At 39.2% G+C, this 25,966-nt stretch overlaps 1 protein-coding gene across 1 annotated transcript; it reads right to left on the bottom strand.

Annotated features, from left to right (window-relative positions):
* Positions 1–1,812: 1,812 nt before the first annotated feature.
* Positions 1,813–23,905, bottom strand: MSANTD1 (Myb/SANT DNA binding domain containing 1). Its single transcript, XM_027815539.2, has 4 exons — positions 23,860–23,905; positions 23,477–23,741; positions 13,078–13,362; positions 1,813–2,847 (listed from the first exon to the last, which is right to left on the bottom strand). Exons 2-4 carry the CDS (start codon positions 23,728–23,730, stop codon positions 2,607–2,609), a joined length of 780 nt encoding a protein of 259 aa, XP_027671340.1. The 5' UTR covers positions 23,731–23,741; positions 23,860–23,905; the 3' UTR covers positions 1,813–2,606.
* Positions 23,906–25,966: the final 2,061 nt, after the last annotated feature.

Below are 25,966 nucleotides of genomic sequence, written 5' to 3'. Positions count from 1 at the left end.
GCAGAATCAGACCAGACACTTGCCCTTTTTCCAATCATCTAATCACTGTAGCAAATGTGAAAGAAAGTTACTAAATTTATACCTCAGCAGCCACCATTTTCTGCAGGTTGAATCTTATACTACATTTGCATTATCCTGTTATCATCAATTAAACTCTATAGGAATGAGCCACATTTACATACTTAATCATTCTTAATTTTCATACCTGCAGGATCTTCTAAGAAATGTTTCCACGTATTACTAATTTTCTTGGTGAATATAAACTTTATCCTGTTTACTAAGTATAATTACAGAGTAATTGGTTGTGTCGGGGTTTTAAAATAGTTTAACTAACATTAGCTTAAGCAACAATACATTAAATTACATAGGAAAATGCAAACACCTTCAAAAATAAAGTTTCAAGAGGGGATATGGTTTAATAGCAAGAATGGAGAATGGCCTGAATTCCTAATACTAACATTAATTCTGTACTTTCTGTACCTGAATGTAACCTTCAGTCTTGCAAATACAGTGAAAGCAGCAGAAATATGTTTTTCAAGGAGAACGCAAAAAGAAATGGTATGTAGGAAATTCAGCCGACGAACTTTTGATATTAAAGGTTATTTCAATGTCTTACTTCACTGAAGAACCAAGCACTTGCTGGTACTTACTTTACCGACTTAAATACAATCCTTTATGCCTCCGGCTCCCTCTTGTGGTGTATCGATGTTGATCGGCCTTACAGACCACGCCTTAAAGCATTAATTGCACACCGAAGCTGTGCCACCAGCAGATAAGAAAGTTTGCCAACGACACCAAGCTGAGTGGTGCAGTCAACCCGCTGGAGGGAAGGGATGCCATCCAGAGGGACTTCGACAGGCTTGAGAGGTGAGCACGTGTGAACCTCGTGAAGTTCAGCAAAGATGGGTTGAGGCAATCCCAAGCACAAATATGAGCAGGGTGGAGAATGGGTTGAGAGAAATCCTGAAGAGAAGGACTTGGGTGTGTTGGTGGACAAAAAGCTCAACATGACCTGGCAATGTGTGCCTGCAGCCCAGAAAACCAACTGTATCCCGGGCCACATCAAAGCAAGTGTGGCCAGCGGGTCAAGGGAGGTGATTCTGCCCCTCTGCTTTGCTCTGGTGAGACCCCACCTGGAGTGCTGCATCCAGCTCTGGAGCCCTCAGCACAGGAAAGACATGGACCTCCTCGAGTGAGTCCCAAGGAGGGCCACCAAGATGATCAGAGGGCTGGAGCACCTCTCCTGTGAGGAAAGGCTGAGAGAGTTGGGGTTGTTCAGCCTGGCTCCAAGGAGCCTTTATTGTGGCCTTCCAGTACCTGAAGGATGCCTACAAGAAAGCTGGAGAGAGACTGTTTACAAGTGCATGTAGTGATAGGACAAGGGGGAATGGCTTTAAACTGAAAGAGGGTAGATTTATATTAGATATAAGGAAGAAATTATTTACCATGAGGGTGGTGAGGCACTGGAACAGATTGCCCGGAGAAGCTGTGGATGCCCCATCCCCGGAAGTGTTCAAGGCCAGGCTGGATGGGGCTTGGAGCAACCTGGTCTAGTGGAAGGTGTCCCTGCCCGTGGCAGGGGGGTTGGAACTAGATGATCTTGAAGGTCCCTTCCAACCCCAACCGTTCTATGAATCTATGAAATACTACCATAGAGGTTTTGAATGTTCTTCATTACTTCCATCTCTATATTTCACACATCAGTACAGGATATCTTTACACTGCAATTAAGAATTAAAAAACTTTGACCATGTTTACCTCTCCCAGAATTTTTCACTGTCCAAAGCATACTATCTGCTCAGCAATAATAAATTTCTTCTTTTTCTTTATTTCATTTGATAGATTATATATATATATGTATATACACACAGTACAATATTTTTCTTTTGTGATAGAGAATAAATGGGAGTTTTCATTGCTGGTTGTTCTTTAAGTCAACAGATTCCAGTTAATAATGAAAAAAATTAAACATTTAATATCAAAAGCAACTTCAAGTATCTTCTATACATTTTAGTATTCAGTATATAGTGAGGTGGTTGGGGGGGGGGGGTGTCTTTTTATATCAAAAGTGTATTTGAATAGACTATTTTTACCCTAATACTTTTAGAGTACTATTCATATCAGGCATGGAGTTAAAAATTATGTATCTCCACAAGAACCATAGGTCACTTGTACAATCATGGCGTATGTTTCAAAACAGGGTTTAATCATCAGCAAAGTCAAGATGCAATTACCATGCTTAGAAATGCACTATTTTGTTCCCCTACAACAGGTCAAGCTATAGTCCTTGATGCGAAGCGATACACAACACCACTGTTTGTAAAACAATACCTGACCTAGGCATTAATAGTACTGAAGTTCCCAGAGCTATTCATCCCTTAACCTTTCCGTATAAAAATAATTCAACTTAGGCATATATTGCACTAATTTTATCATACTGGATAGCTCTCACCCTCCATTATCTGTTCTCTTTGCTTAACTAAGATTACACTAGGGTTTTAATTTCCATGGAAAACCTGGGAATAGGGCAACAGACACACATGTGGTGTGCAATAAAGGGATATCTATATTATCAATAGTCATCTCAGAGGCATTCACAAAGGAAACTACACATTAGATTTGGAGATCATTTTCTCCAGTAGATTCATCATTCTCTCCTGTAACTGTAAGCTTTGAACTTGAATGATGTTCTGCTGATCCAAAATCCTGCGTACTTCTCTACAGGTTTCTTCCATAGCTCTGCTCAACTTCTTTTGTTCTTCCAACATGGCCTCCATTAATTTTAGCTTCTTCTTTTGGAAGCTGCAGTTTTGCATTTTTCTTTTCTTAACTGGTCTTTCTTCAGCTCTGAAATGTGAATATTTGATACCAATTAAACTCATATTTATTTTAAAAGCTATGTTAGAAACTAAAACTCTATACTACATTCTTAGCCAAGTTACAACATAGTCCTATTTTTAAACCCGTCTGTGTTCTCCAATAAATTCCCTCTCAAGTTCATGTCAAAACATAAGTATTTACTGTATTTGTGCGTAGTGTTACAGAATGTTAAAAAAAAGTTTTTAAATCACATTCCTTTTAGAAAGAATTTTCCCTGCACAATACCAGGCATCTTGGGATTTTTTTGTTTTTGTTTTTTTTTTTTTTAATCTTGACTTTTCTTACATATTGAATTTGTAAACTGTATTGGAAGAGACATTTTCCTTATCTGGCCCTTTAAACTCCAGTTTTAAAGCTGCACTAACCATTCCATCTAGAGAAAGTGCTGCACTGTTCTGTGCGGTGGTAAGCCACAGTTTGTTTTCTAAAGCTTCACATCAGTAAGGCTGGTCCCACTACAGAATACTAGTCTCAGAATTTGCCCTTGCACTGAGACACAGCAGTTGCACTGACCACTTATTTATATATTCCATCACAAAACATTATAAACAACATAAAAGTTTAGCAGGATACAGTTTACAAGATGCCCCCTTCTCTTAGTGGATGAGGGAAAGGCTGCGGATGTTGTGTACCTGGACCTTAGTAAAGCCTTTGACACCATCTCCCAGAGCATCTCCTGGAGAAACTAGCTTCTCGTGCTTTGGATGGGTTTGCTCTGCACTGGGTAAAAACCTGTCCAGATGGCTGGGCCCAAAGCACGGTGGTGAATGGGATTTACCTCCCACTGGTGGCCGGTCACAGGGGGTGTTCCCCAGGGCCCAGCGCCGGGGCCAGTCCTGTCTAATGTCATTATCAATGATCTGGACAAGGGGATTGAGTGCACCCTCAGTCAGTTTGCAGATGGCACCAAGTTGTGGGGTAGTGTTGATCTGCTGGAAGGCACGAGGCTCTGCAGAGGGAGCTGGACAGGCTGGATTGATGGGCCAAGGCCAGTTGTATGAGGTTCAACAAGGCCCAATGCTGGGTCCTGCCCTTGGGTCACACCAGCCCCACACAGCGCTGCAGGCTGGGGGCAGAGCAGCTGGGAAGCTGCCTGGGGGGAAAGGGCCCGGGGGTGCTGGCTGACAGCCAGCTGAACATGAGCTGGCAGCGTGCCCAGGTTGCCAAGAAGGCCGACAGCGTCCTGGCTGGTATCAGAAACAGCGTGGCCAGCAGGCTGTCAAAATTGGAACAACTGCCCAGGGAGGTGGTGTAGTCACCATCCCTGGAGGTACTTAAAAGATCATAGATGTGGCACTTAGGGACATGGTATAGTGGTAGACTTGGCAGTGCTGGGTTAACACTTGGACTCAATGATCTTAAAGGTCTTTTCCAACCTAAATGATTCTATGATTCATATCTGCTTTTAGAGGCATTTTCCAGTTGCACTTTAATTTTTTTAAATTAAATGTATTTGTCACAAACACAAGATACTATAGGTACCTTCTTCTCATATTTAGTCTAATGACAAATTTTATCAAGTAGGATACCTAACCAAAAAAAAACCACCATTCTTTGCTTCAAACTCCTAACTTTTTAACAGACATTTCAAGCACACTATAACCCTCTGCCTATAGTTTTGTTTTCACCATAATGTTAAGGCAAGACTCTGTATTAAATATAGTAATTAATTGTTACTTGGATTAAAAAAAAAAGTTATTCTGAAATTCAAAAAGAGTATTTGTGGTCCTTGCAGAACACCAGATTGCCAAATCCAAGTCTGTCTATGTATCCAGTCATGTTGATGTTCCTCTAGCAGAATGTATCTCAGATTTCTCAGGGTATAAATGATAGACAAGCACGTATCAAATTGCACATCCTCATCTGAAATGAATGTAGAACTGCCATATGCGATTTGGGTAATATTTTAAGACTTTCCTCTATGCTGCATCATTCTGAGTTTCTGTTTTGGAAGAGAGAGATAAACTTAGCAATAGACAGTGTTCTCAAGGTGAATGGTTCACTCCGCTGACCTAACTTGGGCTGACAGTGCAACACATTAATTCAAAACCAGCCTACACCGCATACAAGTCAGAACAGGTACACACAGATCTGTTTCTTTTAACCTGCAATCTAAGCAGCATGCTGAATTGTGAAGCTGGAAGAAAGGCAAGTAGAAGGCAAACATGTAAGTGTACTACACACCTTAAAAGCCTCCAGTTACAGGTGGATAACTACTTTTCTGACTTAAAGTGATAGTCCACGTGTTCGTTCACACTTTTTATAACTCCAGACTGGAGATCCCCACATCAAAGTTAACTGATGATGGGTCTTGAAGTCCCTTTACACAAACATCAATCTCTGTCGTGTTCTGCCAAACACAGTATCCTTTCTAAGTGAAATGCAATAATGACATAGCAGAGTTGTGAGTGGTATGCCAAGTCAACATCCTTGAATAAGGATAACTTGAACTCTAGTGGAATGTGTTTTTATTAAGGTGAAGAAGGGGAGTGGGGGGGGAGGTCACTCAGCTGTGGCAGATTTGTATCAAAATTTCATTCATGTTCTTATCCTACTTGACACAGTCTTTGTGCAACTGCGACTGTGACATTCACATCTCTCAGCAAAAGAAATAAACAATCCTAAGCACCTGAAAGCACCTGAAAGGCTTAATGCAAATACCACAAAAAGACACAAGCCCCTTGACATTTAAGAGTGCAATGACCCCAAAAGGGTGAGGTCTATGAAAAGAAACAAGTGGGTTAGATTAAATGCTGTTAAAACCTAAGAGAAAAAAAAAATAGAATTGGTCTTGAGGGAAACTGTTTGAGTACTGTTTAGCCACTTGAATGTGCTGTACCCCTGTATACAGGTAAGAAAGAACAAGAGTCTTCCTTTATAAACGTAGACTAACATGGTGAACAAGAACTACTGGCTTTCAGACTATCCAAGAATTTAAAGTTACTTGTACAATTCAAAGGGCTTTATTACCATTACACTGCTATGATGATGCTAAGGGAAAGAAGTCATCATCTTTATGCTAAACAAAACTTTGGGAGATATACAAAATAACCTCATTTTTGCAGATTCTATATATCATATTTGATTTTGCCCATCAAATAAATGTGTGTAAAATAAATACATGCTGCTCTGCTCAAACTGTGCGTCAAGCTTGCAGGTGATCACTGAGATTATCACAGCCAGACAATTCTCCAAGAATGGATCTTGGCTGACAGCAAAGTCTGTTTTCCCCCATTGATCTAAGGGCCAGAATGATTTCAAATGTGGTTCTCAAAGGGGTCAAGCAAGTGGGAAAAGCCTACAGCAATCTAAGGACAACACTGAATCTGTTATTCCAAGGTACCCATCAGTGCACTCACATTGACGAAGAATGCATCCTTTCTGGTAGACAAAGCAAGAAACTTTCAGAAACTATGGTATTATTTTAGCCAAAGTGACCTTTTGGATTTAAACTTGTCTTCACAGAGGATTTAAATATTGAAAACTAATGGATCTCTATCCTCATCCCTATACAGAACTAGAAAGTAGCTATGTAAGAGCTCTTGTCTGAAACAAGTAAGAATTGGTTCCTAGAGCCACAAGAGGGCTTGTGTCTTGTCAAAGTAAACACTAGTGAGAATGGTCCTTAATAAGGAATGAGAGAAAATCTGAAGCATGTCAATGGTACTGAGCTGCCCTGAGTATTGCATGACTTTCTTGGCAATTGTGGCTACTATTTATTTTAACCACGAAAAAAAAAAAAAAAAAAGCCATGAAAAAAGGAGATGGAGTGGCTTGGATTGAAAGATTTAAAATAAGCCTTATTTTTAAGAGAAGAAAAAAAGTCTTTGAAGTGTTTTCCTAGAGTCTGTACAGGCTTTTATCAGTTTTTTAGATAAACAACAGTGGCCTATCAGAAACCTGTAAGACATAATCATATGTCCAAGATAATAACAGTCTTTGTAGCTCCAGAGAGGAAAGAGAGGCAAAATGTCTGGTGGTGATGGCAGCTAGTTGGGGAACTGTATCAGCAGTATCTGCGATCTGCTAATAACTGAGAAAGTGCTCACTGACAAGTGCTTGCTCAAAACCAGGTTTCAGCACAGAGAAATCCCCCAAAAGCCAGGGCACAAGGATTCTTCAAGGTCTCCTAAGTACTCTCTATGTTTGTTTACAATTAAACATGACTTGGTAATTAGACAGCCTTCATTGAAAACAAATACCCATTTCAGACACCCCTACCTTTGGTGGTGTTCCCAATTTCCTTTTTCCTCCACCCATAGTGACTATCAATGAAAGGGTTTTAAGATCACTCACCAGTTCATAGTGAGGACCTGGAACTGACCATCCTCTCTTCTTGCAGAATAGCTCTTGAAGGAGAGCTCTTGAGAAGGGGTCTACAAAGGAAGGATCTAAAGAATCTAATTTACAAGTAAAGAACCCTCAGCAACATGAAATGATGTAAAATGTCCAGTGATGCCTGAAGGAGTTATTTGAATACTGAAGTGTTTCCTCAGATATTAAGCCATCTTTCTTAAGAAGTTCTAAGTCTCCTAGGTAGTACACCTGAGAGACCTCTCCATTGTCAATAACTTTTTATAACAGAAAGTCAAGAGGGAAGCAATGGGTTTCAGCACTGAGTAACCAACCAGCACGAGTATCCTCAAATAGTTCCAGCTAGGAGTATATCTAGTCTGGCAATCTATAGGCACAAGAATAAGAAATGATCACATTTGCTGTAGTGAACACCAAACACCCATTGGTTCCTGTTGCTGATTCTACATGTTGCATTCCTGTGAGGCCAACACCTCTGTGACATTAGGGGTGCAACAGATCCTAACAGCATCCACAGCCTTTGCCAAAAAAGCATCTCCACTCTTTTCCAAGCTTAGTCTCTGAAGGTAGATTTTGAGATCTGGAGGAAAGAGGAGTCTAAGAAATCCAGGACCTCAAATACAACCTGCTGATACTTTTGGACCTCTGTCGTCTATGGCAGGGAGCCTCTAAAAAGCATTAGCACTCGTATTCCACTGATCACACAAAGTATGAAGAGCTCTGGCATTGGGACCGTCTTCCAAGCAGAACCTTGCAAAGCTGTTTCCACACTATGCTCTAAAACAGACAGGCAGGATTCAAAGGAAGCAAACCAAGGGAAAGAAAATGTTCTATCTCATCTAGGACGAGTAGAAAAGACAGTGTGTATTGGGGACCAAGGGGAACAAAGCAAATTCTCCAGATACAATTAGGGAAGATATTAGGCAAGTCTCAAATGCATTTGTTGTCTCCCTATCTAAGACCAATTTAATTCACTGTTCAATTAAAAGTATTTTGATTGATTGCCTACACTCACCCAATAAGGCTCATTTCAGGGATGTGCATGAATAATTAATGAAGCAGGAGTTTAATACAAGAGTAATCCGTCCACCAAAATGTATTACCTCCTCAAAACCATGAAAACAATTCTTGCTTTCTGACTACTTCATGGAGAATGGGTCTCCAGTACCATCAGTTTCTGGAATTTATGACTTCCAACAGCTAACAGATGTTTCTGGCTTGTGTGTGTTTTTTAGCTATGTACAGATCTGAGTAGACCTCCATAACCCACATCTTTATGGAAAGTAATTGACAACGATCTGGAAATAAGTAATATTAATATTAGAGACGGCACAAAGATCTTCAGAGTTTGAGGACTGAGGATCAGGCAACCTGGATCTTCTGGTAAACTAGGCTCATTCAAATGCATTCAGGAATTAATGAGGCTCATCCTTGAAGTAAAGTGTAGAAAAAAACCACATAAATGGCTTGAAGCCTAGGCAAAGCATCTTGCTATGATGACAAGTCTGCATAAAGAGTTAAGATGCACTACATAATGCGCATAGCCTGAAGCTGAAACTTCTTTGTAGATGCTGCCCATTCAGATTTTAAATAGTCATGGCATAATTTTAGAAAGATTAAAAGCTTTGCCAAAACTCTTATTCCTGAATTAGCATCCTCACCAAGTTTTAATGCACTTCTATTAAATGATTCATATCTTGGTTAATTCATGTTACCAATTCTTATTCTTTGTCCATGTGTAAACCGTCTGTACCAAATTATTTGACCTACATTTAAACATTTAAGAATACCAAAGATAGTATGATCATGGTATACAACTACCTTGAGGCAAAAAGTGAAAAAAAAACCTGAAAAGGTCTCCAATATAGCAAAAAGAAAGATAAATAGAAGTAACATCTGAAAGCTTAATTCACTATAATGACATTAAAAACAAGCACTGGTTTAAGCAAGGCATTAATCACTGGAACAGATCCCTGTAGGGAAGAATGAATTCTCCATCTTCAAAATATACCAGATCTAGACTGGATATCTAGTAAGAAATTATCAAAAGTCAAATGAATCATAGAAACAAAGAAGTGGATATTAACAGAGGCATGGGGCTCCTGAGTGAGCAGTAGCCCACTGCTGAGAGGAGGCATGTCTCACAGAACCCCCGCTCCATAACGTATCTGGGCTCCACACCAGAATAACTGAATTCAAATACATGGATGGTATTTAACAAGAAGTCAGACTAGATGACATGGTGGTTTTATTACGGTGTATTAATCTATGGAAGTAACTCTTTCACCCCCATTTTCAGTATGATAAAAATGGCAGAACAGGTGAAGTCTGAACCACATTCACAGTCTGTATCATTATGATATATCAATACTTATAAATGAAAATAAAGACTATAAATTAGTCCACAGGATGAAAAACCAATGTTTCCTATTAGATAAAAAATCATTTATAGTGGTGTCAAGAATTTTGATTTTAAAAGTTTAAGCTGCAGTACAAGACTCCACCACACTGCATTATATTATCTGAACATAATAGAGTAATTCTATTATTGTCAGATGTTTTATGGATGTTGCAGTACAATACAAGCTTTGTTCAAGTCCAAGAGCAGTGTTAGAACAATACTAAATAAATAGTAGGTGCCTTATTAAAGGGAAGTAGGGATTCCAAATGTTTTCCTCATCTGCAAATTGCAACAAAAAATTAATTTTATCCCATGTTAATTGTACCATCACTAACTAGCAAAATTTGGTTTTTCTAAGAAGGTCCCCAATTCCAATGAATTTCAAATAAAATGCAAAGAAACACAGTTTTGACTATTTTTAACTTGAGTACATATTTATTGATTAAAGTATAAATCTTGACATTTTTCTCTATTGTGAAAGCTAAACACTAAATTCAATAATCTTTCCTTAAATTGTAATTTATATAGCCAGATAGCCTCCTGCTATGTTCAAGTACACTGTGGAAAATACAAAGCTGACACTCAAAAGCTGTGTCTGAGAATTTAAGGGAGTAACAGTAAAGTTTTCAGAAGTTTAAAAGCTGACATACAAAAGTACTGTTTGAGGATTTTTCACTATCCATTGGTGCCTTAACATTATGATTTTTATTACTGAAGAAAAAAACGCCATAGCATAAGCTTACTTTGCCTGTGTATAGTCCTCTTCATAGAAAAATAATTGTAAAATATACAGTTGTAAAATGCATCTATATTTTACATATAGATGTGTGTATATTTTTCAAAATATGTTTCAAAATAATTGTTTTGCATAGCCATGAAGTACAAAAATTGAGAGAGAACTGAGGACTTCAAACATTCTTTTAACTTCTAATCCCAAGATTGTCTTCAGTTACTTTTTTGAATCTGTTAGATCAACTGTGTACCATTTAGAAGCAAGGGCATTTACAAAAAAGACAGGATGGACCCAGATTTTGTATGCTAATTCTTTTCTTTCTTGTTGGCTATTTCAAAGTGTTTATCAAATACAGGATGACACACTAATTGCTTAAGCTGAAAATTGCTTCTCAGCTCATGATTTTCCATTAGTAACCTTAACAGAATTAGCTTCCTCGTCTTACTGTGGCAGCTCTAAGTGATTTTAACCCATCTGATATCATTAGCAAGTGCTGTATTTCCTTCTGGCCAAGAAAGGGTTCCCTACTCTTGCCCTCATTCATCACGCTAAACTAAGCATGTCAAAGCTGTACAAGCTTTTCAAAACCCCCTACATGACCATTTGGATACCAGTTTTCCTCCTTCCAGATATGTGCCCCATTGCCTTCTAACTTTTATTCTGATCATGATGCTCACCTGAAATTTTATACTACTCTTGAAAGTGGTATCTACTCCTCAATTTTTCCTTTTTTTAAATACATCAGAACTGTATTTAAACTTATGAATATGTACATATTTTGCTGTTAAATTATATGAACAGTATTATATTGTACAAAATTAATTTATAGTAGAGACTGTGAAGGAAGGAAGCAACAAATTATGGAGGTCCTACCACACAGACAGCTGACCTACCCTTCCCTCCAGCTCCCAAACCCTGTTGCACAGCCATCCTTCGCAGGCATCAGCAGCACAGCAACCTGACCTACTGCAAGGACAAAGCATCATCACCTGCCACACAAACTTGCAGCCGGTTGAAAGCCAACGTATGCCACTAAAGGCTAGATTTAAATGATCTTCAGTTTCTAAATTGGCCAAGTAAAGTTATTTTTTACTAAAACAGGTTAGGTAATTACCTTGGACAAAGTAAAAAAAAAAAAAAAAAAAAAAAAACAAAAAACACTGAACCTGAAGCTGGCTAAAATGCATTATAGCCTAACTTTTCGAGATCTTACCACTGTGGAAATAATTCAGTTGGAGTGGCTGAAGTCCACTTTCATTTCACAATTTCCATTTCACAAATGAAAGCATCTACATGAAAGTGGCAGTCCACACGCAAACTGTAAGCACAACAGATAAGCATTTATGGTTGATTAGCTTGAGTTCTGTGATGGCTTGTCTACACTCTGTAATGAAACCTGGTGTGGTGACCTCTGTTCTCCTGTACCAGTCACCTACGGTACAAAAAAATCTATGTTTTCCTAGAGTTGTCCCTAAGCTGAAGAAACTTAACATCTGGCATTTGTAAAAAGCTTGATGCTACCAAATAGTCTAGTGCATAAACTATAACCCCAGGTTTATGGAAAAGTGACCTTCTAATTAAATATTAAATAATAACATTGGAAATCAAATTGGGAATTGAGAAAAAAGTTATCACATGAGAAACATGATCTTGGAGTTTGCAAATACTAAAATCAAGCAAGATTGTGTGTCAGGGATATCAGCTACTTACAACGAACTAGGATGAAAAATTTGTTGCTTGCAAACAAAAAGGTTGCTACAGTTCAAGAATTATACACGCTAATATATATATATTCAGTTGCCAGGAAAAAAAAAAAAAGTTTTAAAAAATAATCAGCTATTCAAGGGCTATTTGTTTGAACGACTGAATGAATTTACTCTAGTTTTATTCATCCAGGAGAAGGCCTGGAAACAATAATCCAAACTTGTTAGGTTCGTTCTTCTTCCAGCTCAACACCTTCTCAGTTGCATGACTGACAGATAATTTTACTGTTATAGTTAAAGCCTGACAGACTCATGATAAGGATCTCTAGGATCAACTTTTTTCCTGCCAGAAAACTGTAACCAACTCTTATTTCATACCACTCTGGATGAAAAATGAGACCAGTAAAGTCTGAAATTTGTATCAAGTGTACAACCCTGCCTTTTGTTAAAACGCTGCTTTCTGGAGAACTCCAATCTTATCAAAAAAGGAAACACGTGTTTGCATTCTTAAACTAGCTTTTACTTTGAAAAATTCTCAATGGTATTTAAAATGTTGCAATCTACTTTTAAACTGCACGAGTAGCATTTCAGCATTCACAGAAACATTCAGTTTGCATCTTTTCACCATTTTAATAACAGCTGAATCTAGAGAACTTTCATAATCATACCAAAAGCAAAACCAGAGCGAGCCAAAAACCATCTAAGCAGTATGTTATATCTCTGATTGCACTGCAGGACTCTCTTGAACATGCCTGTACTCTTGTTATAAACACTCAACCTCATGTGAGTTGTGATATGCATGCTGAGTCTTGGCAATATTCTATAACTTTTTGCCCTGTCCTCCTACTCTTCTTCCAGTCTCTCATAAAGGAATAAAGAAAATGCCCTAATTCAGCGAAATGGCTGAGACTGGAGAACAGATCGTCTGTGTGATTTACAGAAAAGGTACAACAGCTGTTAGACAAAAATGTGCTAGGATGTCCTCTTTACGTAGCAGATCTGGCTCATTCTGTGAAATACAAGAAAGGGGGGGAAACAGATGTTACCTGAGCTTGTAAGAAAGTAAGCTTGAAGAGCTCTCTGAATGTTCATCTTCAAAGCACTCTTCCCTTCCTTCGTATGTAAACTGGTTATATGGCAAATACAGAGGTGTAGACTTAGCTGATGGAGACTGCGAGGCCTCCGTCTGTGATGTAGAAGGACCTGGTTGCTGATTTTCATGCATTTTCACATCGCTGTGGTCTGTCACTTTGGATAAGATCCTATCAATGGTTTTGTAGTAAGGCCAGTCAGGTGCAACAGTTTCACTGTCAGTCATACATTTTAATTTCCTGTAAGAAAAGGCATACAACATTAAAGCTTGTTTTCCTATCAAAGTATTTTTCGTACAGACATTCTGTCTCAAAACATTTGTTCTAGTCTCATTTAGGAGTCAAACCAAATGCTTTTAATGAGAATAAAGTTAGATACCTTTTTCTTTTAATCTCCAACGAAACCCATCGGTTTCTTTTCCCAGTTTTGACCTGTGACTGAAAGTTGCATGTAAACCCCAAATGAAATTTAATACAAATGAAGAACATTACAGTTTCTAATGGAAACAGTACTATGTTGGTTGTAGAATAATTTTTCTTCCCCTTACATTGTGCCAGACTAACCAACCCAACAGCAGTCTCTAACAACCAGAGCAGGCAACACACCACAGCCTTTACTAAACTATGGGCAGCACTGTCCTTCCATGATTTGAAGAATGAATATTTATTTTCCATGATGAATACAAGTGGCTATAACTGTAATTCATATCTTTTTCTTAATATTGCCTAAAAGCTCTGAATTGCTTAGGTAAACACCCTAGTAGCAGCCATGAGATGTAGATGTCTGTTCATCTGTTACAGAACAAAGATCAGTGTAGGGAGAAGTATAGAATTTCATTAATTTAGAAAAACCCCAATGAAAACAGTTAATAATGCATTATAAACAGCATGCACAAAAACATTACAGTGAAAAGACTATCAACCATGACCTTGTCTTTCACATGCATCTTATTATGAGATCTGTCAGTCCCAACACAAAGCTCACAGCTGTCCCACTTGATACCTGTTGTTATTTTATTTACTTTTACTGAGAAATATAAAACTGAGGTGTGTAGATGAATTATACATCTCAGAGAAACTCCAGAGCCCAGCTAGAGCCCCAAATTTTCTTTTAATTTGCCCTTCCCAGCTGGGATCTTGTTACTCTAAATAAAAATGCAGCAAAGGAACACAAAAGGAAAGGCAAGACCAGTGACAAATGCTCCATTTTCATAAACTAGATTTCATTCAAGCTAGCAAAAAGCTGAGCTAAATCTGATTCTCACAGCTAGCAAGAGGTTTCCATTTGCAGAAAGAAAAGATAAAAAATATTCCTGGACACCTGGCCCACCCCCTTTTCTTGAAGCCTTTCAAGTTTTTCCTCCTCAGACTCCATCCTGCCCACACCGGTCCTGCAAAGGATAGAATTAAATAACATGTAAACATGATAAAAATGTTGCCAAACTTAAAAGTGAGAACTTGAAGTTCTTCCTTTTAAACAGCTCACAGCCTAGGGTAAGGGGAAATCCACCAGTGAGCAAAGGCGGCAGAAAGATTTGCTTAGGTTTTAAAGCCATTTAAGGATTCTTCTTTTTTTTTCTCATCCTTGCAAGGTCTGATGAGCTTTTCCAGCTATTTAGAAACGCACACTATAGTCCCGCATAGAAGAACCTCCACAGCCACCCATATTTTTATGCCCTCTATGCATTCAAAATTTTAATTTCATACATGGTTCACAACCTACTGCTGCGATTTCATAGTCAGAAATATCTAGCCCAACCTACAAATACGTACATTTCCATCCAGCACAGATAGAAAATAGCTAAATACAAGGCTGACAGCAGCTATCACTTAGTATTATTTATAGTTCAGTTGTTTAGGCTGTTTGCATGGAAAACGTATCAATTAAACCACTATAAGCTACTAGCCAAGTCTACATTCCACATTTGTTTGCCCATGTTGAAACCCCCATTATATTCAAGCAGCAGGTTTTAAAAGATTCCCACCCTCAGCTGCTTGTTGCAACAGATTCACCACGGCCAGTTATCCACATGGGTGAGACAGCAGAAAGCCATGCGTGACCACATCTCAGCCACTCCAGTGCAAAGTCCAGCAGCTGCATTAAGACATCACGGGACGTGTTTCGAGCCTTGAAGACAGCAAAACATCATGCCAACAAGGACAGGAAAAGCTCAGAGCTGGTGTTCTGCTGACTCTGCTCTGGGAGCAGACTTGTGTTTAGCCTAGTATTAGCCAGGATCCCCAAGTCCTCACCAGCAGAGGTACTGCCCAGCCCGTCCATCCCCAGTCTCTATCAGCGCAGGGGATTCAACCATCCCAGAGGTGGGACTTCACATTTACCCTTGCTGAAATGCATGAGGTCCCTGTCAGCCCATTCCTCAAGCCTGTCTAGGTCCCTCTGAAGGGCAGCCCTGCCCTTGCACGTGCAGGCTGCAGCCCCCCAGTTTGGCATCATCTGCAAAACAGTGAGCATGCGCTCCACCATCTCCTCCTCTGGGCTGTTGATATTAAATGGGGCATGTTCCAGTATAAACCCCTGCAGTCCTCCACTTGGGATGAGCCCCTAGGTAGAGCCATTAACCACTACTCTTTGAGCACAGAGATCCAGCCAGTTTTTCACCCAGCTGGTAGCCCATCCATTTGGAGTATACCATCCCAACCTGGATACAAGAATGTTCTTGGAGACCACGTCAAAAGGGTTTCTACTGTCAAGCTAGACAAAGTACATTGCTCTACCCTCATCCACAGATCTAGTCAAGTCATCACAGAAAGCAAGCAGGTCAGTCAGATGTGATTCACTCTTACTAAATCCATTTTGGCTATTTCCAGTCACCACCTTCTCCTTTATGTGACTGGAAATTGCTTCCAAGGTGGCTTGCTCTGGGATCATCCCAGGAGCTGAAGGGAAGCTGATCAATTTTTAATTCCTGTTCTTGCTTTTCCTGAAGATGGGTTTAAAGGTGGCCTTTCTTCTTCCCTCCCTCAGTCTTCACAAACTTTCCAGGATGAGTCCTGAGTCGGTCCTTTCCTACTACTGGTATTTCCTCTAACTCTGCTGCAGGCAGACTAGCCTGAAAGACCTGGGCAGTGAAGTATGAGCCTTATTACTTGCATCTGCTTTCAACAAATCACCCATCCCCAGTGGTAATTCTCAGGGCCACCCACCGCATCAACACAGGCTGGGGGATGAAGGGATTGAGAGCAGGCCTGGCAAGAAGGACTTGGGGGTACTGGTGGATGAAAAGCTGGACGTGAGCTGGCTTTATGTGCTTGCAGCCCAGAAAGACAACCATATTCTCAGCTGCATCAAAAGAAGCTTGGCCAGTGGGTTGAGGGAGGTGATTCTGCCCCTCTGCTCTGCTCTGGTGAGACCCCACCAGGAGTGCTGCATCCAGCTCTGGAGCCCTCAGCACAGGAAAGGCATGGACCTCTTGGAGTGGGTCCAAAGGAGGGCCACCAAGATGATCGGAGGGCTGGAGCACCTCTCCTGTGAGGAAAGGCTGAGAGAGTTGGGGTTGTTCAGCCTGAAGAAGAGAAGGCTGCAGGCAGACCTTATAGTGGCCTTCCAGCATTTCGTAGGGGCTTATAAGAAAGATGGGGACAGACTTTTTAGCAGGGCCTGTTGTGATAGAACAAGAGGTAATGGTTTTAAACTAAAAGAGGGTAGATTCAGACTAAATAAAAGGAAGACATTTTTTATGATGAGGGTGGCAAGACACTGGACAAGGTTGCCCAGAGAAGTCGTGGATGCCCCACACCCCTGGAGGTGTTCAAGGCCAGGCTGGATGGGGCTTTGAGCAACCTGGTCTAGTGGAAGGTATCCCTGCCCATGGCAGGGGGGTTGGACTAGATGACCTTTAAAGGTCCCTGCCAACCCAAACCATTCTATGATTCTATGAAAAGTCTGCAGGAGTAGGTATTTTGCCCAAGTAGGTCAGTACCTTTGTTTTTATGTTTGAGCTCAGCTGTGTACCCAGAGGCCTGTTTTTTACAAAACTATCATGATTTTGAAGGAAGAGCTGTTGTTTATTATCTGCCCACACAGCTGTAGAGTTGCATATATATAAAACCAGGTATTTCTCTGGCTCTGAATGCATTGAAAGGATACTAATTCTTCCACTTCTGACTGTTTACCATAGCTCTGGACTAAAATAAAAATGAAAATAAATAAATAATTTAAAAAGGATCACTACCAGGAGGTAGGCAGGAGAATGTTAGTTCAAAAGCAGCACCAGCAGTGACCATCTACCTGTATGGAGTCTGGCTCGTACACAAAGAAAAAAGGATGAAACAGATGGAGAGATGAGAAGGGGGAAAGGAGTGTCAATCCTTTGTAAAAGAATTAGGAACACTGCAGGTGGAGGTAAACAGGGAAAACATTTGCTGGAATAGTGGTGATGGTTTAGCTTTCTGCTAAAAACAAACTAAATAGCTAACTTTGTAATATTAATATCCAGTTTTGGGATTCACTGATTTTTAACTGGTTTTTTTCTACAACTGCCAGAAGTCCAGAAAATTCAGTGAGACATCTGAGAGTTTTTGCCTGCATCAAGGCAAGGATAACCTTGGCAGAACTGAAATCTAAAGCAAAGATGAACTTACTGCTGTCAGGCAGTCATTACTGTAACTCGTCACATGTCTTAGTTGCATCCAAAATCCAAAGTTGTTTATATGTTTGTTTTGGGTTTTTTTTTTTATGAAAAACAAAGATATTAAAAAGAAACAGGACAATAGTAAGGCTAGGATGCAATAGTCCAGGAAATGAGAGTGGAAGATGAGCCAAACATTCAACACTTTGAAACCAGGCAAATCACTGCCTGCGTGAGCAAGCCAGGCAGAAAAATTAGGTAAGAACATGGGGTGAGAAAGTCAGCAGAGCTTGCAAACAAAATTCACGCTGAGTTTACCTAAACCTGTTGGTGTTTCATGAGGCTCTATTAAAATCCAGCTGAGAGCAGAAGCAACTGAGAACTCCCTCCAAAAACTCAGGGATCAGAGTCGAGTTTCCAGTGGACAGATATCTGAAGCATGAAAAACATTGTCAACCCAGTTAATCTGAAAGGTGGTTGCTTGTCTTATTGCAGAGAAGTAATAATAGTGAATAAAGTAATGAGCTTTGAGATCCTATTGCCAAAACTCTCCACTGAATGGACTGAGACAACAGCTGAGTAATTTGTGCTGCCTTTGACCTTTCTTCAGACTTTATTCTCTGTGCCTATTAATCCACCTTCTAAAATAAAATTATTATAATATTATGTTCTAAAGTTTTTTTTAAAAATCATCATTTTTTTTCAGTAAGAAGCAAGCAATCTGTAACCTGACTTTTTAGTCTGTGCTCAAAACACTATTGCTTTTTTATTATTATTACAGTATTTGATATTACTGCTTCCCTTAAGGAATGGATACAAGATCCATCTCCTGGGGTTTCTGAGAAAAGCTTTCAAAATAAATAATAAATAGCAACTGTTCATGAACCAATCAATGGTAAGGCAAAGAAAGATGTATGAAAGTACAGTAAAAAGTTGTGTATCTGCTATAAATTATTGAAGTTAAAGAGAAAGATAGTAAAATATTCAAATTAAACTTTCTGCTGTAATTTAGCTGCACTTATATTTTATCATTTGCTGTAGCAGAGGTCAAATATTCCAGTTCCTTAATATCATAGAATATAGCAATGGATTACACAAGTAACAGTGTTTAATTGCTATCATGTACACATGAAAATAAAAAATTAGACTAATCTTTTATTCAAATCATGAGACTGATTCAAATTTACCAATCATTAACATTAATTGACTGTGATTCAAATCAAAAAGCAACAGCTGCATCCTGTTTTCTAGTCTTTGGGGAGGGTAATGTTTTTGAAAATAATAAATTTGCATTCACACAGTTCTTATTTTTAAACACAGAGAGAATCAGTCAAAACTGTGGACCACTGTGCATGCAAGCTTTGCAAACCCTGCTTCCTTTTCATAAGCCAGTGTGTATTATGTCAGTGGAAATATTATAACAACAGATACAGTGCAGCATTACACATTACAATCAGCGTATTAGCAGTGACAGGACAGTGCTTTCTTTTAGGACTAATTACAGGTTCATATGTGCTGAATGCCCCAAGTAGCCTACACAATAGAAAGAATTCAGCACATACTCTAAGTGATGCTGAACTGCAAGAGCTGGCATGCTAATCTCAGCAAAACTTTTGATGACCAGCACGTCAGAAAGCTTAACTTCGAATTCCAGCAGGCTTGACTCAGCCCTTCCTCCTTCCAAGACGGATGTAATAGGGAGGTTCACGCGGCTTACTGCACAGGTGTCTTTAAAATTGAACATTAAAAACCTGGGGGCTGATCTATCCACAGCAGATATTTCAGATTCTACAGCAATTCCTAAAAGCACAGTTTTACTCAAATGCACCTGCAAAAAATTTTTTCCTTTCACCTATGGTGCTGTGCAGAATTTTCCACCCAGCCAATTTCCACAGCAGATGAAATGGTCTTTTAATATACTGAGACTACAGTAAGAATTACTTCAGGTCATGGTGTAATTTTCCCTGAACAGTTTCTTCCAAATGCACTTGGACTACAGCAATGCAGAGGAATACAGGAGCTGCTCCCAGATCAACCCTTCATCCTGCTGCCTCACTTCTGACAAAGGTCAGTGCTAAATACTTCAAGAATCATTTGGATGGACAGGTTTTGGGGGCACATTCGCCCATAAAGACACTTGCTTACTTTTCCATCAACAGCTGGTAATATCCTGAAAGCCGTTGTCTTTTATAACTCTATCTAATTTGAAGACAAACAATGTCTGTATTTTTATTTAATAAATCTAATCTTTAGTAAAAATAATAATAGCACTAAAACAACCTACAGCTCTCTTGGTGTCAATGATTTCCAGTGGTAATGAGTTCCACATGCTTATTATGGTGTAATACAAATTTATATGACTTTAACTAGTTTTACATTTCTTGCCTCACAATTCCAATAAATAACTTCTTGTATTACGGCAAAAGAAAGATCTGCTTTATATTCTGAAAAATAGTACTGTATATTTTTATGCACTTCTAGAATTCCTTTATATTTCTTTCCCTTCTTTCCAAGTGAATCACAAACTTTTCCATTTCTCTTAATAAAGAAAGCTTTCCACATCTCAGCCCAATTGTGTTTTCTAAACATCTTCTCATTCTCTTGTCACCTCATTGAAATATAGGGCAGTCAGAAATAAAAAAAAAGAATTCAAGGAGGAAATAATGACATAAAATAGATGTATATAATGGCATTTTAACACCTGAACAAACACCCTGAAACTGCTTTTGTGACAGACGCTCACGTGCACTGAACTACACCTGAACTAACTTTTCTGGCAGCACAAAAATCCACGTAGGATCCAAACGTACCCAGAAGCAGGGTGAACACTTGGGCTGTGAGCCCGTCCTGAGTTCTGTGCCACCATAAGCATGCACATAGTTGCATTAGCTGCAGCAACTGGAATAATTACTGATTATGAAACACTTGTCCCCTACCTATGTATATGTTTGTCTGACTTGTGGCTCCTTCTGCACAGAGTAATGGCTTTCACTGAGCAAAATAAGCAAAGCAATACTTATAGAACTGCATCCTGAAATGCTATGGGATCCTCAAACTGGAAAACCCCATTATAAATGTGTGCATTGCTTTCTATTTTAGATCCTTAAATGTTTCAGATCATCAATATCTGTTTCAAGAGACATCCCAAGATAAGACATGCCACTGATACTTTTAACACTGAACTTGATTAAAAGGACTAGCAGAAATACTCAAGTACTGCTTTTCCTTTTATAGAAAAAAACCCCAAACATATATATATATATATATATATGTATAGCAATTTGTAGGGCAGAAATGTTATTTTCTTTTATGCAATGGTGGCACACAGCTAAACAGTAGTATGATCTGATCAAATATTCTAATCCAGTTCATTTCTGACTACTAAAGTAAGACTAGAGATTATAGCACCTTTGCAACACTGTAAACAGTTTCCTAAAAAATAAAGGATCCTGAAGTGGTGGGAAGAAATAACCACGTGGGTGCAGAACACCCCCCATTCCTGCTACTGGTGCTACGTTCTCCCATGTCACACTTACTAACCCTATATAATAATTACATAATATTATCTCAAAATAGAGCATTTTCCCACTCTTGGGATGTTCTTTTTCCATTTCTGCGACAGTGCAGCAATGATGCCCAGAAATACAGCGAGGTAAAGCATCTTTCTCAAGTATCCCGCAGGGCACCAAAATGTGGATTAAAACTCAGCTGTCTCACAGCAAAGCCATCAGTCAGTGGCAACACACGTCATTTACAGTTTCATCACAACGTTTCCTATACTCACACACCACCAAAAAGTACCCAGAAAACTAGAAACTAAATCACAGCTTTTGTTTGTCCCTGTTCTCTCTACCACCTCGCCTTGAAAGCAAAGCACACAGACGTGCTTTGGACAAGAGCAAACAATGAGAAAGATGCATTTCATATTCAAGAGTACAAAATGAAACAGCACCGTGACAGTGTAAGGCAGTGTTCTAACTCTCCCAAATTAGCATCTCAATCAATAAGCAGGGAGCTGCAATGCACTGCAAAATAGGAAAGCAGCGTGACAACATGCAACAGAAGCAATCTTAGAAGTTCACAGAAACAGAATTTTTTAAAAAAGCTTCGTGTTCACACACACAGAGTGCATGTATGTGAGCGATTTTATTTCTTCCCTTCCCCCGATGCAACTTCCACGTAAAAACATTAATTAGAATAACTGAGAGGGTCTGATTGATGACAACACTGAAAATTTAGAACAAAGGCTGACAGAAATAACCTAGTCCACTTGGCAATTACGACACTTAAATATCGTGCAGTGCTGCTAGACACCTGTAAAATCTCGGTGCCATGAGATGTATTCCTCAGCAGGAGGACTGCAGATTTAGCAGGCTGAGCAAAGGCCTCGTAGCTAACAACTCCCGACTTCTAAATCTGCATCCGAGTGTGAATTGCTGGGTGATGCTGGGCAAAAATTTATCTTACTTCCAGCTTTCTCATCTGCAGTCTGGGTGAAGAAAATTGTAAGGATTACAGCAGCATTAGTAAAACATTTGGGAGACATTAGCACTCAATAGAAAACATCGAGTTTAATATTATGGGAAATGATATTAAAGATTATGCTTATGGATCATACAAATGTAGAAGGACATTCAAAGTTAAGGGGTTCACAGGATTTTCCTAGTTTTCTATTTGATGAGTGGTCTCTGCATTAAATATAGTAAGGGTGCCTTACAGAACAGCGAGCAGTTTTAACATGGTTGCCTGCTGTAATAACCTTTTTTATTATTAATACAAGCTTTGAGGAGAGATTAAATAAAAGAGTCACATATTTGATTTCCTTGCATTACAAGCACATAGCTAAAATCACCACTCAGGCTTCCAGTGCGAGGCAGTCTGTGCCTCACAGAGATAAGAATAAAAAAAAAAAAAAAGAAAGAAAGAAAGAAAAAAAAAAAAGGAGGGGGGGAAGCTATGCAAACATTTCTGCTAAGTTACAATTATTTTTTCCCTGCAAACAACAAATGCACGAACTGCCTCACATTTTCGAAAGGCAACTTCCCCTCCTGACTGACACTGCCTGTTCTTTATCATCCCCTTGTAGACACCTCCGCCCTCCCCCCGACTCCCTTGGAGCGGTATTGACAGTGCACATTGATTCTCTCTCTGCAGATATAATAGTTCTTTCGCTGCTGCTGCTGCTGCTGATAATTATAGCAATGTGTGTCACTCAATAATAAGACATTCAATTATTCTTGGCCCCATGAAGTGTAACCCTTCAACTCACAAGTCTGAAATCTAGGAGCTTCATCCCCCCACCCCCCCACCCCCAACATTTTTCTGGTTGTTGTTTTTTTGTTTGGTTTTTTTTTTTTTAAAACTTTGCCTCGCCATACCGATCCTCACCGGCCACTTCAAACTGCAGGAGTTTCACTGCAAGAATTGCTGCCAAGCTAACACAATCAGTCCCCTCAGCAAAGAGAAGAAGAAAAAAAAATAAAAATAAATCTCTTTCCCCACTAAATACGTTTCTGTCCCTCTGCACCATAAAAACGCTAGCTAATTATAAAGAAACAAAGTTGTCCCAGAGTTTGACACGAAATGGGGGGAAAAATTAACAATGACGTAACAGCACTGGCAAGAGAGAATTTTAAAAGCGATACGAACAATCTTTAATCTTTTATCGACAGATTTCCTCTAGGAGACTTCTTTCTGAAAGGCAAAAGTCACTGTGTTGTCCCTGCTAAAATCTCTTAAAATAAAAAGAATTAACTGAAGCTTACCTGTACTGGAATGTCATATTTGTAATTTTTATCTTTATTTCCTCTCCGTGGCGAATTTCTCCAGTCATTTCAAAGAGTTTGTTAGCCATTTTCTCATAAACTTTGGCATTCCTTTTAGTTTGTTTCAGCTCATCAAAAAATTCTTCCCAAACCAGCATTAAACCTCTCATTTCTGCATCAGTCCAGTTTCTGGCCCTCCTGTGTTTCTCAGTCTGAGAAGAGACAATGTAACTGGGAATTTCTGCTGCAGCCATTGCTGACTGACCTAAAAGGGTTTTAAAAGAGGACACTTAATATAGATTGAGTTTTTAGTTTAGGTTTTTTGTAGTGCAAGACATGCATATGTGGAAAAAGAATTTGAATGACAACAGAACATATGAAACCTTTTTGCAACAGCTTGAAGCTTGAGTGCACAAAATGGGGCCTACATCTGACAGGCAGGAATTTAGTTAAAAGCTTTTAAACAGAGAAACGTCATTTTGATGTCACGTTTCCATAGCAACAGAGCAACTGCATAAGCTACAACAACAAAAACCTTTTAACTGAAAGCCAAAGAATCAGGACAAAGTTGACAGGCCATCAATATTAAAGCTTTTAAACACTTTAGGTTTAACAAAAAAAAAGATCTATGCAGCCTTTGAGAAGCTACTTTTAAGTTTCTACTTCTTTTTTAGCTTTCCCTTACCTTTTAGGCAGACAATCTGCTAGCAGGGGGTCATGGTCGCCTGAACGAGCTTTTAAGTTGAGCCTTGACAGACTCTCTAGGAGGTTGCAAGGACTGAGGCCATGTACACAAAAAAAAGCTTTTTTTCTTTTTTTTTTTTGCAAAAGATATTCTGCAAAAAGCTTCAGCCAGCTTTATGAAAACTGTACATCTCTAAGCTAATAAATGTTTAAGCAGGCAGGCTCATTAAACAGGAGCCTGCATCTGGGTTGAAGAACATGCACAAAATAGCATTTAAGTGTTTAAATAGAGAGAGAAATGTATATACAAATTCAGTGTAAAGCCACTTTTTTTTTTTTTCTCGAGATGTTTTGCTGCTGATAAGCACACACTGCAGTCCTGTCAGTATGAATTTGCCTTTGTAGGTATGTATTACTGAATGTGTATTTTGTATTCCTAGTAATTTAGATGCTATTTATGCAGCCTGTGTTCTGCCTTAGGACTGCAGCAGAAGCATTTTACCTGCTTTATGGGGAACCTAAAAGGATTATTCAATGAGTTAAAAAAAGGCTGCGAGATGCTTAGAACTGTGAAAAAATTGCTTTGCTGTAAAACAAGCATTTTGAGCTGGTTTCTATGTAGGGCTAAATTCTGCCAGCAGTTAGACCGGAGTAGCACTGCTTATTCACCATATTAAACACTGTGCAACGCAAGCAGTGGGCCAAATTCTGCCCCCGCTTACACTCGTGCAATCTGACAGTAATCTTGCACAAAACAGCGAGATGCGTGAACTGCATTAATTCAAGCAGTGCTAAAGAGAAAGATGTTAATTTCCTACAGTCCCAATTATAACTGGGTTATGTAAAATATAAATAAATAAACCACGGACCGTTCTTCTTACTATTTTCTGTTTCAGCATGTAACAGCAATAGCGACCTCACTGCAGGGCATTTCCTGAAGATTAATGACAGGCAGGGGTTAATGGACAGAGGCTCACCCAGTCGGTCGTTAATCCCCAGGAAATGTTCTGTGCCTCAATCCTTAATGCGTAAGTATCCTATACATTGTAAGTCCTCTCATAACCACATCCTTGATCTTAACAATAGTTTAAAAATGCACAGCTTGGTTTGCATCCTGGAGTTGGCAAAGAGCACACACAATGTTCCTAAAAGGTACACTAGTGAAATTTGTAGTAGTGTTGCCTTCTTTCTATTTTATTTATTCTATTGTTTATTGCAAAAGGCACAACAGAATACCATAAAACAAGGGGGTGGGGGGAGAAGCACATATGCTATACATAGGAACTTCCATTGATCCAACCCTTAATGTGTCTCTGTCAGAAATATACCTGCTGAGTCATGAGCTTCCTAAAAAAAAAAAAAAAAAGAAAGAAAAAATCCCCTAGCTTCCAAATAACTACTTTTATCTACTAATATGACAGCCTAGCAACTATTACCTTTAAGAATGTGTAAATAGCAGCATATGTTGTGATGATGATCTTGTATGGTTTGTCTCTTGGGTGGCCAGCTGGGAGACATCACATGATCAGAGGACAGATGGTGGTCAGAAAAGGATCAGCTGGTGACACGTTCATTTTATTAATTTATTGTTTTGTTTTGAAACTCCCATCACTTAACCTTGGGCTCCATGAAGCTGTGTTAATAAAACCATACCAAACTCGGCTGGCTGCAGTTGTAGTCAGCGCCTGGGGATCTCCAGGACAAATGTAAGGAAGCAATGCAGTGTCTGAGAGGAAAACACCACTGGTCTCTTGTTACAGCGCCGAGTCTGACGTGGGACCAGTGCATGCTACTGCAAAGCCAAGC

The sequence above is a fragment of the Falco cherrug genome, chromosome 1, assembly GCF_023634085.1.
Source record: "Falco cherrug isolate bFalChe1 chromosome 1, bFalChe1.pri, whole genome shotgun sequence".
Lineage (NCBI taxonomy): Eukaryota > Metazoa > Chordata > Aves > Falconiformes > Falconidae > Falco > Falco cherrug.
Note: the sequence above shows the minus strand (reverse complement) of the source record. Positions and strands in the feature narration are given on the sequence as shown.